Raw genomic sequence first — 24,301 nt, 5'->3', positions numbered from 1 at the left:
ATCAACAGACTTTTTTTTTTGAAAACACAACAGGAAGAGCACTGGAGTGAAAGTACATCACGTTTATATTTTATTTTTTTAAAGTTAAACCTGTCTGGTTTTAAACAGATCCAAAACAGAACCACTCAGAATGGAAAGGGGTTTGATGGGTTACTTTAACAGTCAGAACTGATTGGTCCCAAAGTCATACAGCTATCAGAAAATATTTGCATCAGTGTGAAACAAAGTACGAGGGCAAAACACCACTACTGTTAACCAAAGCGGGGTGAGGTTGGGTGGAAACTTGAATGGAGTAGGTGTCAAGCCACACATTGATAGCAGGTGTCCAACTTTTGAATGAGTGAGCTATAATGGGAAATTAATAGCAGAATATCCAGATTACAAACTCAGCCGGACAGGGCTTAAAGTGGTTGAAACTGGTAGCAAAATAAGTGAGTCAAAAAGGAAGATCAAGTCACTTTATTTGGTCTTTTAGTGAGCAGTGTGAACTAACATACAATTGTCATTAACTCACTTGTACAGCAGGCTTTTTACACCAGCAAATATTTGCCAAAAACCCCAAGCAGAATCCTGTAATACTGAGTATGATTATGTTTTTTTCTGTTACGCTTCAATGCCTAGAGCAGGTAAATTCTTCGATAAACAGGGAATTTTCATGTTGTGCAGTAAAACAAATTTGGTTTATGTTCTAACGTAATTCTTTTTTGACTAACAGGTTAGGTAATCGGGGGTATTTTTGGCTTTGCCTCATTTATAAACTTGGGTTTGCATATTTTGTGGATACTGTAGAAGTCTTAATCTGACTGAAGAAATGTTTTCTACTGTCTGCTGCTATAGATGGTGAGCACCTTGGAACCTTTTTTTCAGGGTGAATGAAAGAATTGACTGCCTTGCTTTTACTCTATTCTTTAGTATTGCTAAAAGATCTGTTTGGACCATAAGGCTCATTTTTCAAGGCTCATTTTATTTGTTTTGGGAATGGTTTTGCTCACAGAGATTTTTAGAGGCATTTTCCCTGGGAACAAAGATTTATCTACAAATGTGAGGAAAGGGGGCAAACAGATATTTATTGCCATGACCGACGACTAGATATTGAATCCATTTTAGAAACTGTACCACCCATCCCTGAACACTACAAAAGTATGGCCTACAAACAGATGGTACTTCCCCACAGCCTTAGTGCTGTAGAAGTGCCCTGGATTTTGAAGACATTAAGTTTTCTGCTGTGACCAGAGAGGCCTCACATGCAGCCAGGTCATTGTCCCCATTTCCTTTCTTTCTGCAGCCATCCTCTGGCTGCCAGTGCAGAGAGGTCATTGAAAGGTCGCAGCCCTGAGCTGGCCACAAATGTTCATCTCATACAAACCAACTGTATATCCCAGCTCACCCTACTAATTACTCTCCCAGTGAAAGTGGTGAGAGAAAACTCCTTTGATTAGGTGTAGTATTTTATGTGATAGACGCCCACCCCCACCCCCCCCGAGGAACTCATCATAGCTAGCATATAGTGTTTTTATTGGTTCTTCTCACCTGCAGAGCAGCAAATAGTATTTCCATTCCAACTTGCATTCTTCCATGTTCTTTTATTTTCCTCTGAGCCTACAGCAGTTATTACGCGGGGGGGTTTCTTGCCACTGAGTCCACTGTATGTCACTCCTAGAACCTGCAAAGCAGCTTGCCTGATGCGATGTTTAAGAACAGCCTACTCTGTAGTTAACAGCAGGTATAGTCTTATGAACCAACTGCAAATGTAAATGCAAACATTTTTGTAGCTCTCGTCAACAGCCCACATCACAGGAGGTCTTATCCCCGTTTTGGCAAGAAACGTTAATTTTGGCATTTGTTGCACATACCACTCAATTAAGTGGAAAATCCATGCTGGGGGCACAAGCAGAGCACTATGGAAACTCTCCATTTTATTCCATCAGAGACCTAGGGTTTAAGGGACTCTGAAGCCCTGGGTCAGTCAGGGCTTGGTGGACTGCTGAGCTGGTATGTAGGAACACATTAGTAGAACAAACTCACTAAGCAGAAAGTAGTTGCTTGTGCACATATACAGCTTTGAAAATACATCTTGTGCAGGTTAGAGAGGTGCCAGCAAAAGGTTATGGTGTTGCTCCTGTAACACAACCACTCCATTTTATCCTAAATGTTTCTTCATGAAAAATCCATTAACTTGGTCTCCTTGAAGGCAACAAAAGGAGAATTAAAACCACATGGACTACATTAAGAGGTAAAAAGACTAGCATATAACTATATGTCGCATTCTGCAGAAATCAGATGGATACTGGCACCACTACCAAGTTACGGGTAAATAGACTCTGCAGATGAGCTGAATTTTTGATGAATAGATGGAAGACTTGAAATGCCTCCTGAGAAAACTGATTCAGTGCAGTTGCTTCCTGAGTTAACAGCCATATTGAGCTTTAGAACAGCCAAAAATTCCAAGAGGTTCTGCTCATAGAATAAATCAGGCAGCTTCTTTAATAAACAGAAAACATACACACAAGCCACTTTTAAACTGTGCCTCCTGAAACGGCCCCTTCGCTCAAGCTGCCACCAAGGGCATTATAGAGGTCTTAATCCCAATGTTACAGAAGCTTTCTGTGCGCACAACAGCACACATATTCATTCGCCCCAGATAAATAGCAGACTTCCAGTTGTCTCTCAGGAATACCCACTCTGCCAGCTTCCCTCTCAACCACCTCAAAAATGCAAATGAAAGCCAAACACCACAGGTTCAGCTTGACTATATTCTGTGGTGAGAATTCCTCCCCAACCTGCAGTAACGAGCAGTTTTAGTCAAGAATACATGAAGTATGGAATAGCCCACTGAGAATCAAGACGGGTAGACGGAGAACAGCCAGTCAACAAAGTAGCAACATAAATGCCTTTTCCTGTAGGAGCTCCACCCCTTCAGCACTTGCTTTGCTTATCAGGAATGAGGTGGGAAGTCTGAATTCCTCAGCCAAGGTTCTCGCAGCTCCAAAGAGTAGCAAAAACTAGTTTTCATTGATACTGTTTTGTAAAGGGCGTCCTTCCCTGTTTCATATTTTGCAGCATGAGTTCTCAATTCTAGCTTTGGGGTTGCAGTGGCATAGGATAACTGGAACTGTAAGTTTAAACATACTGTCTTAGGCAAAGTCAAATGCCTGTGCTTACAGCAGGCAGTAGACCTTATCACGGTGAAGATGGCAAAGCAAACTTAATGAGATCTTTGTCTGATCACAGCCCTTTGTCCCAGAAAACTGCTGAGCTTTCCTTTCCACTTTTCCGTAATGGTTTCTTACATGATGGCACAGCAAATGTACCTTTGGGAGTGTCCATACCATTGAAATCAAGTTAGGCAGCCTGTAACTGAGATGATAGCTTTTCAGTTAGGCAAAGACACTCAGTTTAGTTCCGAGGATGAGATCACTTTTCTGTTGCTGAATTATCAAGATCCTTGAGATACAGAACCAGCTTTCTTGAAACCAACAGCTGATCTCATGGCATGTCCCTGGACCAAAGCACTTACTCCCCCCGGCTCAAAGTCTTTTATTTCTGCAATCTCTTAGCAGGCCTAGCAGATGATAACGCTGTAGGTCTTGACTTTCCACAAAATAAAACTGAGCCGCAAACAAAGCAAAAACGCACAGTATCTCAGATCCAGTCAGTGAAATAAACTGAAAGCATCATCTAAGTGCTTCTGGAATGGGGAGAGGCTGTCCCAGGAACCCTTTCATGTCACAGGAACCCTTAATTAACAGCGGTCTATAAACAGCAAGGGGACTTTCTTCTCAGGACCCAAGCCAAGCCTGGCTACTGAAATAGATTTCTCTAATGAAAGGAAACTAAATTCTGCTCACAAATGGCAAGTAATTTTTCAGCACTGTTCCATAATGAGTAGAACTGGTTCAGTGCCATTCCCATGCAAGAAAAGAAGGGTTGGTGGTATACGGGCCCTGATGTTTTATTCCATCTACACCATCATACTCTTTGTATTAAAAAAACTTACATGATTTACATGTAACAATGTTTTTGTGGCTTGGCCAGAACAATCAACAGTAAATGAATTCTGAAAAACTTCATACAAAATGCCCCACAGATGTGTTGCAAATGAAAAGCTTTAGGTTGCCATGTTTAAAGACCACTGGGGTTGATACTCTGAAAAGGTGCCAGCAGGAACTGTACAACAACTGGGTGAAAAACGAACAATTTTCTCTTAGAATAAGCTGTATTTATCAAAACCTTCAGAATTACATCGACCAAGTTGTTTCTTTATAGCACACTGAACATCTACTGACTGATGAAAAAAAGAAGGTATCTAGGAAAATCAGATAGAGTACACAAGGCTGACTTCTGTTGTGTTTCAGCTTGTATTTATGTGCATAATAGAAGCATACTTAAAACCTAAGTATTTAATACAAACTGAAATAGGAATTAATTTGTCATGAAGCCAGTGGAAAGTATGATTTTAAAATCCAGTGTTAATGATTTTTAGAGTAGACAGTGGAAGAAGGTCTTACATGTGATGGCAAAAGTAATTTATATCTAAATCACAGTAACGGTAGGAAACTCCACCTTTGTCTTCCACCTACCATACCAGGACTTTCCCACAGGGGAGAACAACAAATAGCAAACAGGTTTCGGTTGCTTGGGAAAGCTGGGCAAGTCATTTACCTCCCTAATTCCATTATTCTTAATCATTATAGGCTGCTGCTTTGCTTGATACCGGGTAATTATGTGACATTGCAAAGCTATGAACTACCTCTTTTCAATTTTCTCCCTGATAGAAAGAAATGATGTAAAGAACCTTCCTCCAGAAACTGTGACAGCAAGCAGAAATTTACAGATTGTTTGGATCTATGTCAGTTTCATTCGTTTCCAAGCTTGCAAGGAAAAGCGGGTATTGATTGGCAAATGTCCTGCCTGTAAATACCAGCTTTAAAACTGGGAACAAGAACATTAAAGAGTAAAACTGAATACTAAGAGAAGGTAAGTCCCTTCAGCAGTTTGTGGTTTAAACATTAAAAAACCTTTATTTGCAATACAGAACAAGTGCTACCGTAACAGAGGGATCTTTTAGACATAGCCTGTAAGGCAATGCTACTCCTTTATTTTCATAGAGGGAAAACAAATCATGTGTAAACATAAAATATTTAATACTATAAATATAAGTGACAAAGTTGCAATATAATTTCAAGAGCAGTATACAAACTTCAGTCTGAATAATTTAGTATGCATTCATTTTTTAGAACTTCGTTCTCTGTAACAATGAATGCAAGGGTGGTGGTTTTTTTTTAACAAATTGGAAATAACAACTACATTACTTAGTCTAAACTTTCTGAGTAATAGCCACAGCATGGTTTTGGGTAGCAATTATTTTTTTCCCTAGATAGATAGGAAACTTTCCACTTGCAAAAGAAGTTCCATTTATGTGCAAAACATAAAAACAAGACATTACAGAACCTTTCTGGACAACGATAATCTCCTTTGACAGTTGTTTTATCCAGAGCACAGATGTTTGCCACTTAACCATGAATGTTGGCTGACCTGCCCATATCTCAATGAAAAACAGTTGTAAAAAACTTCTCTGCAAATGGTTATGCAAACAGGAATCTTCATGATCATGCTGAAGTATACCCTCTGTAAAACATTAAAATGCACAAACTTTTTTTTTAAAGGCTCAGATATGCAGGTGGTGAAATCACAGCTAAATGCTTACTGTACTAAGGAGTATATAAATTATATCCAAAACAGCATTAACAACTGAATCAAGATGTAGATTATTCTTTCAGATTTCAAGTTACATTGGGGAAAAAACCCCAGTGGAACTGGTATTAAGCTGGTTTTGGTTTTTTATTCATTAAGTGGGTAACATATTCTATCTACTGGTCTCCTTAGATGCATACCCACTGCAATATAATCTTGGGGTGAAATGGTAGGGAAGGAATAGACCTGTCTGAAGAGTAGTTCTGCTTGGAAGGGCAGGAAAACCGTGTAAGGCCAAAGGAAAGCTATGGCAGCAAGTCACCAGATGGTGAACACTCATCACAGAGATTATTATCTAAACCCATACAACGCAACGCTTGTCATCTTTGACAATGATGTACTTGGGAGTAGTGTGGATTCCTCTGCTAGATCATGACACATTCTGGTCCTTTGATAAGTTCATGCAGAATTCTCGTTTACATTTGAATAGTCACATTATAGCTGTTACAGCTACAACAAGGGGCTGGAAAGCAACTGAAGCCAACTGCCATCAAAATCAGCTCACTGCTTCCATGAAATAATGCTATCTTTTTAGGGAGAGATGTGAGAAAGCGATTAGCTATCTCCTCACTCCTTTATTTTACAGGAATTTCCTTTATGGGTGGCGTTGAATCTTTTTTTACATGAGATCTGATTTGGTATTTTCCTAAAGAATAAAAAAACAAAAAAAAAACACAAAAAAACCAAAACCACAACACACTAGTTGCCAAAAGCTTCCAGAATCCTGATAATCTCTGTACCTTCTAAATGGAAATAAATCTCAAGAGAATTTAGAATAAGGCTTGTAACTTACCCAGTTGTATATTTTTGTTTGTCTGTGCGTACACACAAATACACACTAACTTAAGGGGTGGGCAAAAGTTCTAGTGAATCCCTTTTAAGGTGGTACACACAAAATGGCCTTGACAACCTCCCTGTATCTTTTCTTTGTACGGCTGAGAGCACAGTTATGTCTTGCAAAAGTATCCAGGGTCTGCCTTACCACTTTCTCAATGCATCTACAAGTTTGTAACATTAGTTTTAACTTCCACAGCTTCACCAACATACATTTTGTTGGCATTAGGCCCTACATATTAGCTAAACATTGAAAGGATGTTACAAATACAAACCACCTAGGGTACTAAGATTTAAAAGCCTATTGTAAAATGAATCCATGATGATTGGATTTTAATATATTAGTGACTTTTACCCTGTTAAAACAGTGTTGCATCAGTTTTACAACACAGCATAATAGCATTATGCTACCCATAATTAAACAGTACTACTATAACTTTTTCTAAAGTCATGTTAACTTTCTGCTACAGGGTCAATGTTTTAATACAACAAGTGTATTACAAGGAAAAATGCTATCAATTTATTTCTGAATTTTTATAATTAAAGCCACTACTTATGTATATTGCAGGGGGGAAAAAACCTGCAAAAGTACACAGCTTGAGTGCTATGTTGTGTTATTTATAAAGGTAGGTCTTTGGAAATCCAGTACAATTTTTTTTCTTTCATGATTGCAGAAGTCACTTCTTTGTAACTGAAAATGAATGCCAGACAAGAACTATACCTACAACATCTCAGAAGAATACAACTAAATTGTGAGCTAAATATAACTATAGCTAAATATAATACTAGTTGTCAAATTTTTATGCTTATAGTCAGATCTCCATGCACAATTTTTACTTTTTCTAGAAAGTAAATGGCCAGATAATGCAGCTGAGTAAGAAGTTACTGTGTTACTGAAAATATACGTAGTTTTGAATACAATATGGCTCATACACATGTAAGTAGGTGTTCGCCAACTATGTACAAAGACCATTTAAGCAATTTTTGTCTCAGAGAAAATTCAGATTTGAGCAGTCAAAATATTCTGGGTCATGGCTGAAGAAGATGTGTCATGGTTTACACCATTTTATTATTTACACGTATTATTATGCCTGATTCTAAACAAGGTGCTATCCTGTCCTACTTTCAGTCACTGCTACCACTCACTATAAACTATGCTATTTTGGAGAATCAAAACATCATTTAGAAACAGGACTTGTAAAGAAAATGGTTCCAATTTCTAGAAGTCAAGTTCCTTCTTATTCTCACCTCAGAGAAGACTTTGGAAAGAAAACAAACAGCTTTCTCTTTCTAGGTGGGAAATAAAAGAAATAGGTGGAGCAAATACATCAGAAACTTTACAATATGTGGGATTTTCCTCATGACGTTGCATTCCTATACATGACTTCTGATGGACAAAAGTACAACATATTTACTGTTTTAAGTAAAACATAGGGAAGGGATCTTAAAATGGTATTCCTTCAGATGTCAAGCTAATAATCTGTTTCTTGGCAAGTTCCAGTGTACTATCCTTACATTCCCAGCTGTTCCAGCCTAGTAGTACATTAATTTTGTCTCTCTGCTGGACACTAGTGGCTTGTATAAAATGAGTTGACATTTTGGACACACATTTCTCTGGCACCTTTCTGGGAATATTCAGAGCCTAGTGACCAAACATACATGAATAAAAGTGAATTTTCTCTCTCAAAAAATCACAAGTAATGCTTAAGCCATATGTTAGAGGCTGCAATGCTGCCTGCACAGGCCCAGTTTGCTTTTCATAATTTAAAATGCAACAAGGGGAAAAAAAAGGCATGAAAAGTTCAGAGTGCAAATATTCTTTGGTTTACTTATTAAAACAAAAGGACACAGCAAACAGCAAGAACACTGGCAATTAAATAAACAGCAAATTCTTTATATGCTTCCTAACAAAAAGCCTTCGGGTATTTGAAATGTATCAACTTCATGCTTTTAAGTACATTACAGTGTCTAGAAAGTCACATTTATTTTTTTTATCCCCCAAGGGTAAGACAGGGAGAAGATGAGGGAGAAAAAGAAGGATGAAATGTAGGAGGGGAGAAAAGAAGAAAAAAAGATTATTCAAGATTCCATTTTTCCATTAGTTAAATAGTATCTAACACAACAATAAAACTAATTTCTGTTTCTAGTTTCATTGTACACAAAGCAAATAGGCTTGGAATTTATTTTCAGATGATCAAGCTTTCTGAATTCACATCATCATACACATCAGCCTAGTATATAAAATATACTGACTCACACCTTTCCAAAAAAGAATTGTGACCCTTCCAACCCAAAAGACTGATTCTATTCTACTAGCAGTATTCTTAGTATCTTAAGGAATTGCACAGATAAGTCACTATGGTTTACTTTATCAAAGGCAGAGTTAAAATTATGTACCACAGGTGGTTTCTAGGGAACACTCTTCCCCAGTTAGGCTATTTACTGTAGCTTATTCCTCAAATATCCCCATAATATCAAAGAAGCAAGCATCTGTACGGGCCTATAAGGATCTCTGTTTGGCAGATTCTCCCTTGCAGACAGGAGACACCACCGAGCCAGAGATGAACAAGGCTGTGAAGACTCCACATGACAGCATCACTGATAATATTTAGAACTGACTGCTTCGTAAGAGCAACACTAGGAAGCTATGATCTGTGCAGAGAGCATAAAAGACTACAAATCGATCAAATATACATACTTCACATATAAAGAAATTATAGAGTGTACCATCACCATGATAGTCTCTTACTAACATTAGTGGACTCTGTTAGTTTAGAAATAATGCTGTACATCTATGAAAGATGTGGATTGTCTGACAGCATATTGTTCTGTGTATCTATCTTGCAGACTCTTACTCTATTTGGACTATTCTGGTTTATTCTTTATTCAGCTGTTTCTATAGGAAAAGCACAGTAAAAAAAGTCATGTGCAGCCTTTCTTCCAGATGGACTGTGCATATAGGTCATAATAAGGAATCAATTTAATAAAAGATATTTTGGAAATATTTCTCATAATGTAAAAAACCTTTTTTGCATGCTCCCTTATTCCTTCATAAATCAACAGTGTGCCATCTACAAATAATGCACAGGTATACTTATATGTTCCCCTCATCTAGCATTTTGTTGACACCATCACAAAGTTTCTGCAAATGGAGTTTATAAGGTCCAAAAGGATTGTACAAGGCAGCCAAAAATTCACAATCAGAGAAGTGATCAAACACGTTGTTGATGCGTCCATGTGACTTCGCAGTTAGGTGACGCTGAATGATTTCATGAAGTAGCTCTCTACAATCGTTCAACAGTTTGGACAAAAAATTCCTGTCGAAGGTATAATCCACCTGATGGAAACTGACCACAGTCTTAGCCAGCTGATGAACTTTCTTCTTGAATTTCTCCATCAACGCTATTTCATCATGATTAAATTGGTTGTTCCTGTAGAGAATTGCCAACTTCAGGACTATTTTAATGAGGTTTTTGATGATCTTCTCCGCTTCCTTTTTATTTTGTGTATATTCCTTTGTCACTCTGTAGAGCTCATCTAAAACATCACTGCTCGTATCATCGATCAAAGTAGTTGCTATTGATTTGGACACCATTTTTCCAAGGATCTTCTTCTGGGCCTGAATGGCCAGACTTTTGGAGTTGAAGACATCTGTGGCCACTGCGGAGGGGAAAGGTATGCAGTGAATACTTCATATTAGACATATTATGGACAGTAAATTCAGGAATATTTGCATGTCTATCTGTTTGTATTAGTCCTACTAAGTGCACAAAAGTAATGCAAAACTTATGTACATAGTTGCAGAAACCCCCATCTTTCCAATCCCTAAAATTCTGTCGTCTTTAGGTTTACATTCTTTTAGAGCGTTTTACTTCTGAGAAAACATGTAATGAGATAGAACATGTTAAAAAATGTTTTTTGTGTATTTATATCCTATGTATGGATTCATGTGATTTCAAATTGAGGGAATAAACCTGCCTTATTTGATCAAATGAGTTTTAAGTCTGATCTGATTCTCATATTCGTAACAAAATCTGAAGCCATGACTATCCCAATGTCATGTCAATTACCACTGCAATTCCATTAGAGACAGTAATTCAGTGAATCAACTATTGTAAGATTTTTTCCTTATTAGCATTTTACATGATTTAATTCAGATCCTACATATCTATTATATTTTTATTTATCTATTTCTACATATGTACAGATATATGTTAAAAATATAATACAAACACAAAAATCCTTTGTCAGCAAACAATACTGAGATTCTCTGGATGCAATGTAAAGAAGCTACGTTTCAGAAAGAAAGCACGTATAAAGTAACACTATGTCCTATACTTAATGCAGAAATAGCCAAAAATGAACAGTCTAGGTACTGCCCTAACACTTGCTAGCATAACTTTACACAGAAATCCTCCTTTAGACCTTTTATTAGACCAATAAAGTAGATCCTAGAAAAGATTTCCACCTCCCAGACTATGCTTGCTTGCACCAATATACCCAATGAACAGTTTGTAATTTCTTTAAATACTTAAAAGACCCAGAACGTTCTTTCAGAAGCTTGTTTTGTGAAATGTTACCGCTCATGTTCTGTTGCCAGTGTCAACTATTTACAGCACATTCCTTTTGCAGCTCCTTCTCCACTAAGGCACATGTGAATTCATATTTGGGGTTGAATGGTGTGGGAGATGGCTGCCTTTATACTGCAGCTTTCCTGGAGTCTCCAGCTTCATCTGCTTACATCTACTTCACATATGGAGGGTTTGCTTTGAAAACACAGGGCCTGGAAACATTTTTTTTTTTCTTTTAATAAAAACATAAAACTATGCAGATGCCAAACAGTTAGCCCCTGAATTTGGAAAAGGTTTTCTCCTAACTGTTTGTATTTGGGCAGCTGGGTGTGTTGAGACACAGGGTGCCTCTAGGGTTCCAGCAAATAGAAGGAACTTGTCTTTCAGGACATGTAAAACAAATCTGTATTTTTTTCTTTTAAAATAGCTTTGACAAAGTTAAAACAAGTGCCTTTTTTGTTACCTCAGAAACTTTCAGGCGGATTTGTTTCTAAAGACTTTCAGTGCATACATGCATTTTGTTTTGAAGCATGAAGTGTTTGAGTACATTTTTTAAAATCTTTACTACATGAGGACACTCAAAAACCAAAGAACCCATTGTTAACTATCTTGGGCAAAGCACTCAAGATCACAAGACTGGCATGTTTCTCAACCACAAAGATACAGGAAGCCGTTGAAGATGCTAAGTAGTCAATCAGAACTGAAAATACTTGATTCACTTTTTTTGTTTTTAACATAAACCTGCAACTGTTACCATTCAAATAAAACAAATTCAAATTTCAAAGGGTGGTCAAATACTAGAACTCAACTGCCAATGCTTTACAAAAATCTATAGATGAACAAAAGCTTTTTCCCTCCAAAACAGGCATATTGATAGTTCTTTCATAACTTTTATTTCTCAAAGCCTTCCAATTTACTAATTGCTCAAGATATCTTCTGACAGTCCACAAAGTTATACAGATTTTCATACTAATAGCAGTAGTTGTTTCAAAGTACCTTCCATAAATTTGCAAAGACCCCCCCCCTACAATATATACGTATTTTAAAATGTTCTGCACATGTTCTTATAAAGTGCTAACTATATCACACAGAAGCTCCACTGTAATTGAACAGAAATCTGCAACCTGCCTCCTGAGTCATGCAAGCTACGGTTCTAACAATTTACACGTAACAGCCGGCAAAGTATCAAATTCAAGAAACTGAAAACATGATGACAGTTTTCTAAAAGTTTTACAGTTTGCCAACAAAACCTCCTTACATTATGTAATTTAACATTTGACAAAGCAGAGCTCCACATCTAATTACCATCGCTAAGCAAAACAGGAACTGTTCACTTACAAGAGGTGTTAAAACTCAATGGTATGTCTCTAAAAACTGTCCCAATATTTGGGACTACACAGCATGGCCTATTTTCTATCTACACCAGAGGTCACCCTCATTTTCCCTATATTGCTACATGAGTTCTAATTCAGTCGCTAAATACGTACATTTCATACTTGAGCATTTCAGTCAATCCAAAAAGGAAAGTGTATTTTATGATCAGAATTTTTCCTCATTATCAACAGCAGAAAAACCTAAAATGTATTTCAGTCAATTGCTTAAATAAAACTGAGTTTAATCAGTAAGATTATGGGGCTCCTTCAGACTGAACATACATACTTCTTTAAAAATGAATAAAATTATTACTTACTTGTTCATCAAAAGGAATTGCAATTGTTAACGCTCACAGGAGAAAGAGAGGCAAAACAGCTGAGGTCTATTTATTCTGCTAAATTATTATTCAGGTCTGAGGCTTATTTATTCTGCTAAATCCAGCACACACTTTATGATGTGCTTTGAAATGCTGTCAGAAGCTATCACAGAGTGAACGTGGGGTTCTGCCCCTCACCATAACAGGAGCTCTTCTCAGCTACCTTTCTCTCCCGCCTGCAGTGCTTCATGCTGCTTTGGTACCTCAGAATGCAAAAATACATCGTAGTGGTTTCACTTCCTTGAAAAGAGAGCTGAAAGGAAATTGCGCTGCTGAGCAAGCTAGTGCAACACCAATAGCTGTTACTGCTAACTGACACCCGGGACAATTAGCAGAAATGGCGGAGAAGGAGGTCCTGTGACTCGGAAGAGCAAGGGATGTGTCAAGAAGAGGTTAAAACGTTAACCTGGTATCTGCAAATGCAGACACTTGCATGTATCAAAGATGCCTGATTCATGGATCACAGGGTGCTGGGGAGGGGTGGCCACTGGCTGCACCTGTCACCAGCCCCCTGTTCCCAACGTGAGCACAGCCCAGAACCCCCTTTCAAACCTTTCAAACTACAATTTCAGATCGGAGCACCTAAAAAATAAGGCTGTAAATCCACATGCAGAGAACTACTTAAACCAGCCTCATTTGCTCAGGGTTGACTGTACGCAGTCACTTCTTAAGAGTGACCACAGTAGCTGGCCAGCATGTACAAACCTCTGACCACACCTATTGTGCTGACAGGTCCTATCATTGCACGTTACACTCAAACCGTGCCACTTCTCTGGTGGCCTGCAGTAGACCCAGAATGAAAGCAGGTAATCCCACTAATTTTCATTATCTCACAGATAGTTTTTCCTCATGACTGCTCTTTACATTTCCTATTTCTTTCTTCTGCAGTTTTACACTTCACTTTTAAAAAGTGTTTCATCAAAAAATACCCCTTTGAAATCAATGGGATGTCATTTTTTGTCCAATGTAAACAAATAAACATGACTATCTTCAGTAGAGCTGCCCTCCACAGGGGAGTGCAGTCCAAGGCGAAAGGCTCTCAGAGGAAACCTTGCCTCCTTTACTTCAAAATATACAGGATCTTAGCGATAATGGGCACATCTGCAAAGTCTTCTAATTTATGATACAGAGGAGTGAACAAGCTGCTAGAGACTGCCTCCTGTGAAAGCTGGGAGGTCATTAATTCTGAAACTTTTAATTTTTGCAACCAACAGCAGGGTGCTTAACATCAGTATCTTGCCTGTTGAAGTCAATAAATATTGGGCCTGTAGCATTCCGGATGTGTTTTCCTCAAAATATTTTACCTTACATGTGTTTTTTAAGTTTCCTTAAAACTGTGGTGGAAATATAAACTTCTGGTGAAAATTGAGAATTGTGGGTTAATAACCTCTCAGCAGACTGGTACAGAAGTACAAGAACCCTACTACTTAAGGCTGTGATGCTGACTTTTCCCTGACATGGAAGCTAGTACACCTCCCATTGTATTCAGGCAAATGCCTATTACCAAACCACCTGTATCTTGGTTCTGTTTGATCTAAAAAAGTATTTGGGAAAAAAAAGAGTTGATTCAGATGATTTCACTGCCTTAAATCAAGGCAGAGTGTTTCTTCCACGAGATAACAGTTGATGGTAGATTCAACATCACTTGCTGTTGAGTGTATTCAAACTCATGTACGTTGACAATGAATATTTGAGTCACTGAGTATTTTTAAGCTTGTTGTAATACAGAAAGACCGGGAAAAAACCACCCAGTAAAAACTTCCATTCCACAGGCAAGTCAAGAATTGAGCCTTCTGACGTGGGTTGCATTTCTAGCGTACATACCTGGTATGTTGATACAACAGTCCCTGTGGAACAGAAAATGTACTGTGAAGCGATTAATAGTCACTGCTGCACGTGACCCAGTTCTCACTGTAGTGATTGGCACACCATGTACTGCACCAGTACGTGGGAGCGCAAGGTCCAAAAATGACAGGATTTTTTGGGCAAGGCACAAAGGACACTTGCATGGGATTATGAGGTAAGAGCAGCAACAGCACTTCAGGCAACATTTAAAAGACTGTATCGTGTAGCTTTTGAGAAATGTGGCAACGCATTTCCTGCCAGGCATCCTGTGTGGACAAGTGTGTTTGCCTCTCTACAGGCCGTGGGTGAGAACAACAGCTAAAAGCCCGCGCATGCCATATGAATTCCATGTTCAGTCAGACTCCTGGAGTGAGAAAGCATCATTTCCCTGAGGGAGGCAACTTGAAATCAAGCTTACTTGACAGCGCTATTCTCTCTGAGTGTATGTGACCATGAGTCATACACCTCCAAAGTCATTAGATCAACTAGATATAAAGGGATTTAAAAAAAAAAACAACACTGAATTTTTACTGTTTCTTGTGCCTTCTGCTTTCTGGGTCTCTACAGAGCTATCCCTGTTTTCAGGAATGATAAAGACCAGAAACCTCAAAAAAAAAAAAAGTAAGCTGAGGTGTATAAATATATGACTTCATGTATAAACACATGACTTCAGTAAGGTAAAGCTCCAATGGTGGTAAACTGCAAGAGCTAGCATCAGTGAACGAACAAGTCCTGAAGCACAGAACAGGCAGTTAAAATAGAGTCATATGCCTATTACCAGAGCTGTAACAATTTTCATAATGTGCTTATTATGTGACAATAAGATTTAAAAAAAATGAGCGATGGGACATACACTATGGATTCTTCAGATATGAATAAGGTAAGCTGATTTTTCTAGCTGCCACCATGATTTGTAGCTGCTTCTTAATAACCACCTGAGTGAGTCACAGTTTCAAAGAACATTTTTTGGTGGTGTGTTTTGTTGGTTTTTTTTAAACAGAAGAGTCAGTGTTGTGATTCTTACCCATGTGCTTCAAAGTTTCCTGGGTGAAAGATGCATTACACATTTACATTTTCTAAAAGCACAGATACAGTAGATGCAATGTAGAAATCATTCCCAAAACACAGCAGTCCCCAGACAGCCACTTCAGCATACTGGCCAGTCTCTGCGTTTGCAAGCATCTGTTCACTTGTTGGCTTTTCAAAAGCTGATGAAAACTGAAGGTTGTACCAGACCTGCAAGACCAGACAGTGCTCTGACAGCTTTCACTCTTCAGCCTCAGACACTGGGATTGCAATTTCTAAGCTGACTGATGGCAGGGGTTAGAAGAGACCAGCCACAGAGTTTATTGCGAAAAGGACTGCAACAAGGCAGATAGCACAGGCAAGCATGATCAGGCAGTGGAAAACCCAGAGGGCAAACAGCAGAAGTAGAAAAAAACCCAACTCAACAAACAAGGGCCCTATACAGTACTTAATTCTTACACATAACATCTCTACTTTTTTGAGTCTGGTACACATGTTCCTTATTTGAAGAGCAAATATTTTATTTGGCACCTTGTTTTTAAAAAAGGGCAATTTATATATCAGTATCAATTTTAACTAGAAAACAGTTGAAACAAATTTTCAGTGCATACAAAGCATTCATTCATAAAGGTAAGTAACCTTTGCCTACAGTTCTCTTAATGAGTACAAGTAAATTGTACTAAATTCTCACTCACCATAACCTTTACAAACTGAGCATACTATGAGAATGTTAATACATCAAACAATGTGTACCAATTTTAACATTCACACTGGAAGACCTTCAAAAGAAAAAATACCCAATCTGAAGCCACACCTAATGCATAGCAAATACTGCATGAGCAGGCTGACTGAATTTGGAAGTCGGCTCTGAGGCTGCAAGTCACTCTGAAGCAACACTTAATCAATTTTTGGAAAAAATCTGGCTAATCAAGCACTTTTTTGAAATCCACTGCATGTCTAATCTGTAATCATACTGCATACATTCACCAGCAAGAACATGGGCAAGATAAAAGAAAAACTAGCAAACACCTGTGGGAACGACTCAATATTAAGTGCTGAAGAAGTAATTGCCTGTAGGTTTGCAAAACACATAGATTGTTATATATGCTTCCTGATTTTGCTATTTAATCCTAGCTTTATTGTACTAAAATGTCCAAAATTTGACCAACGGCAAAAGACGACCCACATTCTAGCTGCAAAACCAAAAACAAACCATGAAAAAATGGAAAACAAAATACTTTTTTGATCAAGAGGTGAGAAGAATTGCCAAAGAAAGTACCTAGAGGTTAAGGCTGGGTAGTGTGGCAAGGAAAGATGCTATATCCAACTCGAATGTATGTGCAGAGTTTTGCAGTCCCATGAGAGCAGTCTGTGCCAACAAGTTATTCTGGTTTTGCATGCCTGTGCTTCCCACAGTCACCCTCTGTATCACATGATACATATACTGTAGCTGATTTAGAAATTTTAAAAGCTTTCTTAAAAGCCATTTTTCCTAGAGCTTCTGCATGTATTTTAATGAACAGTGCAGCTTTAACAAGAAGAAAAAACATCAGATTAACTTCTGATGATTGCTCTTAGAGAAGCAGAATTTAAAATATGTTGGACATTAAACAGAGAAAATGACAGTCACACAGAGAGGGGTCATGAACTTAATTTGGTATTTCACTCCTTTGCCACCATTTGTTATCCTTGCTGGAATGTAACAACAGGTGCTGTGGTATTAAACACGCAGCCTGTGTATTTCAGTTTTGGCTATTTCAGGGTTATATCAAGTTCCTCTGTATCTACCAGGTGTCCTTGCATGCTCAACAGTAATACTGCACAAATCTTTTCATAGGAAATAAAGCATCATTAGGTCCTTCTTATCAAGCAAATGGCACAGGTACTGTTTTGGGTTTTTTTAATCCAGCCTGCAGAAACACGTACCAAACTGCAGCAAGGCAACAGTGCCAAGTTTACTAACCCAAGTGGCACTTCCAATAAAATAATATGGTCATTAGAACTGAATGTTTTATCAAAAGTTAAAGTTTTAAAAAAGACATTTAATTGCTCTTACAACCACCCTGGCAAAAAGAATGCCTTGTAACTAGAGTGCAACAGGAGAGCATCTGGCTGTAATGCAGAAGGGAAAGTCCTGAGACCAGCAGCCCTGGGGAACTTTGAATCTACTGCAGAGACTTGAATTTGACATAGGGGCAGGAGAGGAAGTTAAGAGGAAGTTTAAGTTATATGTAGCAAAAATATAATTCACTGGAAGGTCGGAACAAGATGGCAATCTGGCAGGAGAGGAACGGGGAACTCAATTACAAGCATCAGGTAGAAAACCTGGCTGCCAAAATGCAAAGGGCATATATTTTCAATAGCATGTAAAGGAAGCCACAGCAGAGGCTTCAGAGAGTTCACATGACAGGTTTGTGAATAATCTTACAAAGGCTTTGAAAATAACGTTTTCCATGCATTTCTAGTTGGGCTTCTCTGTTCTCAATGTTGACCTGTACGCCACCCTGTCTGTTTCTTGCAGATGGCATGGGAGTCCCCCAGTATCCCTCTTTCATTTTAATGTTGAAAAAAGGCTGGATTTCTAGCTTATGTTTTGTTTATATATATATAGTCTTGTATCTTCCCCTGGTTGCCCTGAGACACTAAGTGACACGTGCCCCACAGGCACATAATTTGATTTCTGTCTTTCTAAAGAAACCTCTGAGATGGTGAAGACTGCCACAGCTACAGGCCAGATAGACAAAAAAACCCAGTAATCATTCCCAGGACACTCAAGTCTCAGGTGTCAGGTTAGTATATTCTTTTTTTCAGTATCAACACTGAAACAGATTCTAAAAACCAAGAAAATATGCCATCTAAGAATTTTACTTATCAGATACTGACTGTTCTTCTGGCCTGGGACGCTAGTGACACCCTTTATCTCTCTTGCAGTTTGTAAATTTTTCACTCCCTGCCTTCCTGTTTTATAGCATGAAGGGTAAGTTTTCTGGCATTACATGCATGACTGTACATACAATATATGCTTTGTCTACTCTTCTCCACCAGTCAGTCATGATACCTGTGATTATGGAGGACTACACTTGGTGGCCATAGTGGTCTTTTCCGTTGCCACTGCTAACATGCATTTCCCTTATTTTCCTCTTCCACAAAGGGCAAAATAAAGCACCCTCTATGTTTTAATCCCTGCCCGCCCCCCCAGTATTTAGTAGCCGCAGCCTGTTCCCTCTGTATCCATAGTACATCTACCAGGACTTTCATGCAAACTTCCAGCAATGAAATCATAGAATAAGAGAATCATTTATGTTGGAAAAGACCTTTAAGATCACCAGGTCCAACCATTAACCCAGGACTGCCAAGTCCACCACTAAACCATGTCCCCAAGCACCACATCTATGCCTTTTTTAAACACTTCCAGAGATGGTGATTCCACCACCTGCCTGGGCAGCCTGTTCCGGTGCTTGACCACCCCTTCCGTAAAGAAATTTTTCATAATATCCAATCTAAACTCCCCTGGCATAACTTGAGGCCATTTCCTCTTGTCCTGTTCCTACTTATCTGGGAGAAGAGACCAACCCCCACCTGCCCACAGCCTCCTGACAGGCAGCTGTAGGGAGCAGTAAGGTCCCTCTGGAGTCTCCTCCAGACTGAACACCCCCAGCCCCCTCAGCGGCTCCTCATCAGACCTGTGCCCCAGCCCCTTCCCCAGCCCCGCTGCCCGTCTCTGGACACGCTGCAGCCCCTCTACGTCCCCCTTGCAGAGAGGGGCCCAGACCTGAACACAGGGTTCGAGGGGCGGCCTCAGCAGTGCCCAGTGCAGGGGGACGGTCACTGCCCTGGTCCTGCTGGCCACACTGGTTCACACAAAAGCCAGAATGTAAGCTGAGAGTATTTTATCTCCTTCATTCCCTTACCCCCTTTGCTGTCAGTTCAGAACAGGCTCCCCACGGCTCAAATGCACAACCTATCTTTTGGAGGCCTTGCGTTGACTCCTGTTTGTTTTACTTGGTTTGGTTTATTCCTTGCATCTCCAATTTGAAACCAATGCTCAGAACATCTGATAAAGTATGCAAAGTACTTCTGTAACACTTACTTGGAAAAAAAACCCCACCTTTAAAATCTTTGCCTTAACAACATCTAAACTCTCAAGCATAAACTAAGACTGTCAAAGCACAGGTCCACCTCCCCATGTGCCTTAAGAGTTTGGTTTTGCTTTCACTGATGTCATTAAATCCTAGTAGAATTTAAAGCGTAAGAGAAAAAAACAGGTCTTTTACTCCTGTTAGCAACTTGTTCTTCTTATAAATTGTATCTTCTTGTTAAACAGTATCTGTGACACTGTTACTTTCTTTTATGTCAGGAAGTAGTATTATTCGGAAACAGAAATTTGGTATTTAGCAGAGCACTAGCAATCCTATTTAATTGTAAATGTTGCAAATATATTGACTGACTAAAACTAGATAGCCTCCAGAGGTCCCTTTCAGCCTCAACTGTTATGTGATTCTGTAAAACCTGCATCTATTTTGTAGTTCACTCCCTAGGGCATGGCGCAGGAGATTGAATGTACTTTTTTTTACAGCTGTTGACTACTGCAGAATTTAAATGTCTGGCTTCTGTACTGTACACTGGCATCAAATGGCATTTTTAAGTAGGTGACGAGCAGCACTGATCAGCTATGAAGGGATATTCACCACCAGGAAAGGTTGTTTTGCTTGAGATTTTCATGATTATTAACCAACAAGTAAGAAGGAGGGAATGCAGAATTGAACTCGGAGAATGAAAGGCCTTAGGTGGTTAAACACCACCAATTTTGCACTGAAATAAAAATAACAGCTTCTTTTCACCCCACGATGATACTGCTACCCTCATCTCCCATACCGCACGGCATTACGTAACAAGCCACAACGCATTGATCAAAATCCACCATAATTTACGTCTCTTCCCATTGATTACAAAAAAACAACTGCTTGCAAAGAAAGGTTAGTTTAAACATAACATCTTGCATTACAGACTTCTAAATCTCCGATCTCGAGCATTGAAGACAAGGCTGTGGGCTTGGCAAAGACATCTTACCACAGATGTAGACATCACAGCCGAACTTTATTCTTACCCCTTCCTGAAGTACCCACTATTTCTGTTCACAGCTGCTCAAACTCACAATTCATTGTTTCACGTTCTTTGTTAGTTTCTGAAGTAAAGTCTAAATCACTACTTCTAAGGGAATATTTTTATTACAATTTTTTTTAAGTGAACAGGAATATTCATTCATTTCCTCTTTTGCCCATAGGAAAAAGCAGCCCTTGGAATCAGTAGCTGAAATGTTCTCAAGTGTCGTGTACTTGCTTTTGCGAATATTAAACCAAAATTTTCTTCCTTCTATAAATAAAATTATCTTTGTAGAAGAGTTTCATAAGGTGGACATAGTAAAAGCAAAAGCTTTAAGTTTTAAACCAATGGAATTTCTGCATTTTTCAAAGTCAAAGTTTTCTACACACCTTAATGAAGTTAATTAAGTGGAAGCTTGTCTGTGCATGCACCGATTCAGTGCTTTGTTAATTCCTGTATGAAGTGAAACGTAAACACTTTGGGATCAAGACTTGAGGGTAGCACATTCTTAGAGGTCCACTGAAATCACCAGTCAGCTACCAATGCCTTAGAGAAACCTGCCAGTACTGACCTTCACAGATACGCAAAATACATCTCAGAGTATGTCCCTGGATTTCAAATTACAAACCTTTCAAGGATAAATGCTCTCAAATAAACTAAATGCTAACTGCCACTTTACAGCATTATAGCCTCATTATTGTAAACTGCCAGCAGGAACAGGACCCTCTGCAGACACCCTAGCATTTGTATATTGTATGTCAAACTGAAGTGCAGGTTTCCTCCATTGCAATGCAAAACAGACTATTTGATCTTTCATTACTGATCTGTATAGTTACAAATATCAATACTGAATTCAGCAAAAGGTAGGGAAAAATACATTAGTTTATACAGTGTGTATTCAGTCCTCTACATTGCTTCTGCTGAAACAGATCTGTGGTGAAGATTTTGGATCCCAAGTTCCCCAGCCTGAATCTGCCACGCCATGCAGAAACGCAGGCTCTCTACTTCTCACTGCTAGCCAGCCAAGCACTAGAAATGAACCACAAAAAAGAAGTGCGACACGGAATCACATGATGAAACTGAATCAAACCAGACCCCAAACCAGGCAGGGAATCTTATGAAGAAAAACAAAATGCATGAAAAAACATCCCAAACAGATTAATGTAGAATGAAACTCTCAAAGTACAGCTTTCCCAGTTTCTCTCCTCGTCACTCAAAACAAGACTGTGTACAACTGACAGCAGATTTAAGGCTTGTGCTTTTGCTGATGTTATGGTTAAAATCACCAAGTTGCTGGCAGTTGCATTTACACCGCTAACCCACAGTGTATTCAGTTGTCACGATGGAGATGCATCCACAAAAGAAAAAGTGTACACCTACCATTAAAAAACACAGATGCAGACAGAGAAAACATGAAAACCTGTAACTTCCAGATTTCCCACAATACAAAAAAAAAAAATGTTAAGGTCAATGCATGTATGACTAACAATCAGATTGGTGCTATTTATTATTGCAGAAACAGTCAAAGCACTCAAAATCTTTCACAGAGTTATATACAGCTACTGTTACTACTGACAGTGCTACCACCGGATCTAGGAAGTATCTACCTAATATGCAAACATGAAAAATTAAGCCTTAAACATGAAAAACAAGTCATTCTGGCTTTAAAGCCATTATGAAATTGATGAAACTGTTCTCTTCTGAAACTGATGAAACACTACTTCTTCTATTGAGTGTGAGGTACAGAAAAACAGAAGTTGTTTCATAAAGTAGCAGAAAAATCAGTAGCTCTTTCACACCTCTTTATGATATGTTCTCCTCTTACCACATTTTGCAATCTAATTGTAAGAAAAAATTGCTCCAGAAGGTTGAAATAACACCTGCAATATAGTTTTAATTTGCTTTAATTATTACCCAAATGTGTTTATAGAGACTTTAAATGCATGAGGAGAGAGTGGAGAGGGGAAGTAATTTGCTTCTCAAAAAGCAGTATTTAAGAACACTTATGAAACTGTTACATTTGACAGAAGACTTGACCAAATGATAAATCATTACTGATTAAAGGAAAGATGTATGCTGTTGAATAAAAATTACAAATTACAATTAGTATTTGAGCGTTACATTTTCCTTATGTTAGCCCTGGCACATGTATTACAAAATACTCATTATTCTTAGAAGCCACTGATTTGGCCTGTTGCTATACTTAGAAAGAATCCTGACACAGAATACAGCCTTTTGAAATGGAGGTGCAAGGCCCTTCCCTTACCCAGATACTTCTTTTGATTCTCCAGAATTCACTGACTTTTCCTCCCTGATCTCTAAAGTCTGTCTCATTTATGACAGTGCAAAGTTTGCAAATTCCTCAAAAAAATAACCCAAGGGTCTAAGAAGTACTATAATACAGCACATGCTGTCATCCACTGATAAATGGAAGGAAGGCAGGGAAACTAAGTCTCCAGTGCAACAATCAATTCTGCACGATGGAAAAGACTGACAGAATTTCAAAACAAAGTACTATCTTTGCGTATGTGGAGTACTGTGTCCAGTTTTGGGGTCCACCATATCTCCCAAAAAAAGGAGCTGACAAACTGAAGTGAGTCCAGCAGACAGCCACTGGGATGGTTAGGGAGCTGCAGTGCATGATACAGAGGACAGGCTGAGAGCTCTAGGTTTGCTCAACCTGAAGACTAATGTGACCTAACCACTGCACCTAACCTGTTACTGAATAGTTACAGAGAAGACAGAGCCAGGCTTTTTTTGAGGATATACAGCAAAAGAACGGGGGGCAACAGACACAAGCAACAGCAAGGGGAACTCTCATTAGGAATAACCACCTTTGTAGCAAGGGTGGTCAAACACTGGAACATGTTGCTTGAGAAACTGTGGGACCACCATTCTCAAAGATGCTACCAGCTTGACTGGAGAAAGCCTAAGCAACCTCATCTAACTTTGAATTTGGATCCAACGTCGAAGCTGGCTCTGCCTGAAGTGGAAGGTTGTGCCTGATGACCTCCAGAAGCTCCCTGCAGCCTCAGTTAGTCTATGATTCTCTCTATTGACCAGACAGCTCAAAGGACTGTATCTTGTTTGAAGTTGAAGGTATGAGTCTTGAAGTTTGCTATGGATTAAAATATTTGATTGCATAAGTATAATTATATTAATGGAATTTTCTCAAAGCAATCTAGCATTCAACCCAACAATTGCAGCTAAATTATTAACGTGTTAATAGTTCCAGTGATTCTCTGCAGTAACCTACCAGCTACAGCCAGTGCTTATCCCATGGCCTCTGCTCAAATTATCACCTAGCTTAGCTTCCTCATCTGCTCCAACTGCACAAGGAAAAGACTGCCAAATACATGGGGTACAAAGGGTTCTGCAGAAGACAACTACTCCATATTGACTTCCAAACATGGTATAC

At 38.9% G+C, this 24,301-nt stretch overlaps 1 protein-coding gene across 6 annotated transcripts in view; it reads right to left on the bottom strand.

Annotated features, from left to right (window-relative positions):
* Positions 1-8,389: 8,389 nt before the first annotated feature.
* TNFAIP8 (TNF alpha induced protein 8) overlaps positions 8,390-24,301 on the bottom strand; it is a 66,302-nt gene continuing 50,390 nt past the window's right edge. For 4 of the 6 annotated variants that reach the window (XM_040580282.1, XM_040580283.1, XM_040580284.1 and 1 more), the window contains one exon: positions 8,390-10,248. In XM_040580282.1, the coding sequence (XP_040436216.1) occupies positions 9,683-10,248 (566 nt within the window). In that variant the 3' untranslated portion in view covers positions 8,390-9,682. Of the gene's footprint in view, positions 10,249-11,168; positions 11,372-12,849; positions 14,238-24,301 lie in introns of those variants that run through there. The other 2 variants (XM_040580279.1, XM_040580280.1) reach the window with 2 other exon arrangements.

The sequence above is a fragment of the Falco naumanni genome, chromosome Z (assembly GCF_017639655.2).
Source record: "Falco naumanni isolate bFalNau1 chromosome Z, bFalNau1.pat, whole genome shotgun sequence".
NCBI lineage: Eukaryota > Metazoa > Chordata > Aves > Falconiformes > Falconidae > Falco > Falco naumanni.
Note: the sequence above shows the minus strand (reverse complement) of the source record. Positions and strands in the feature narration are given on the sequence as shown.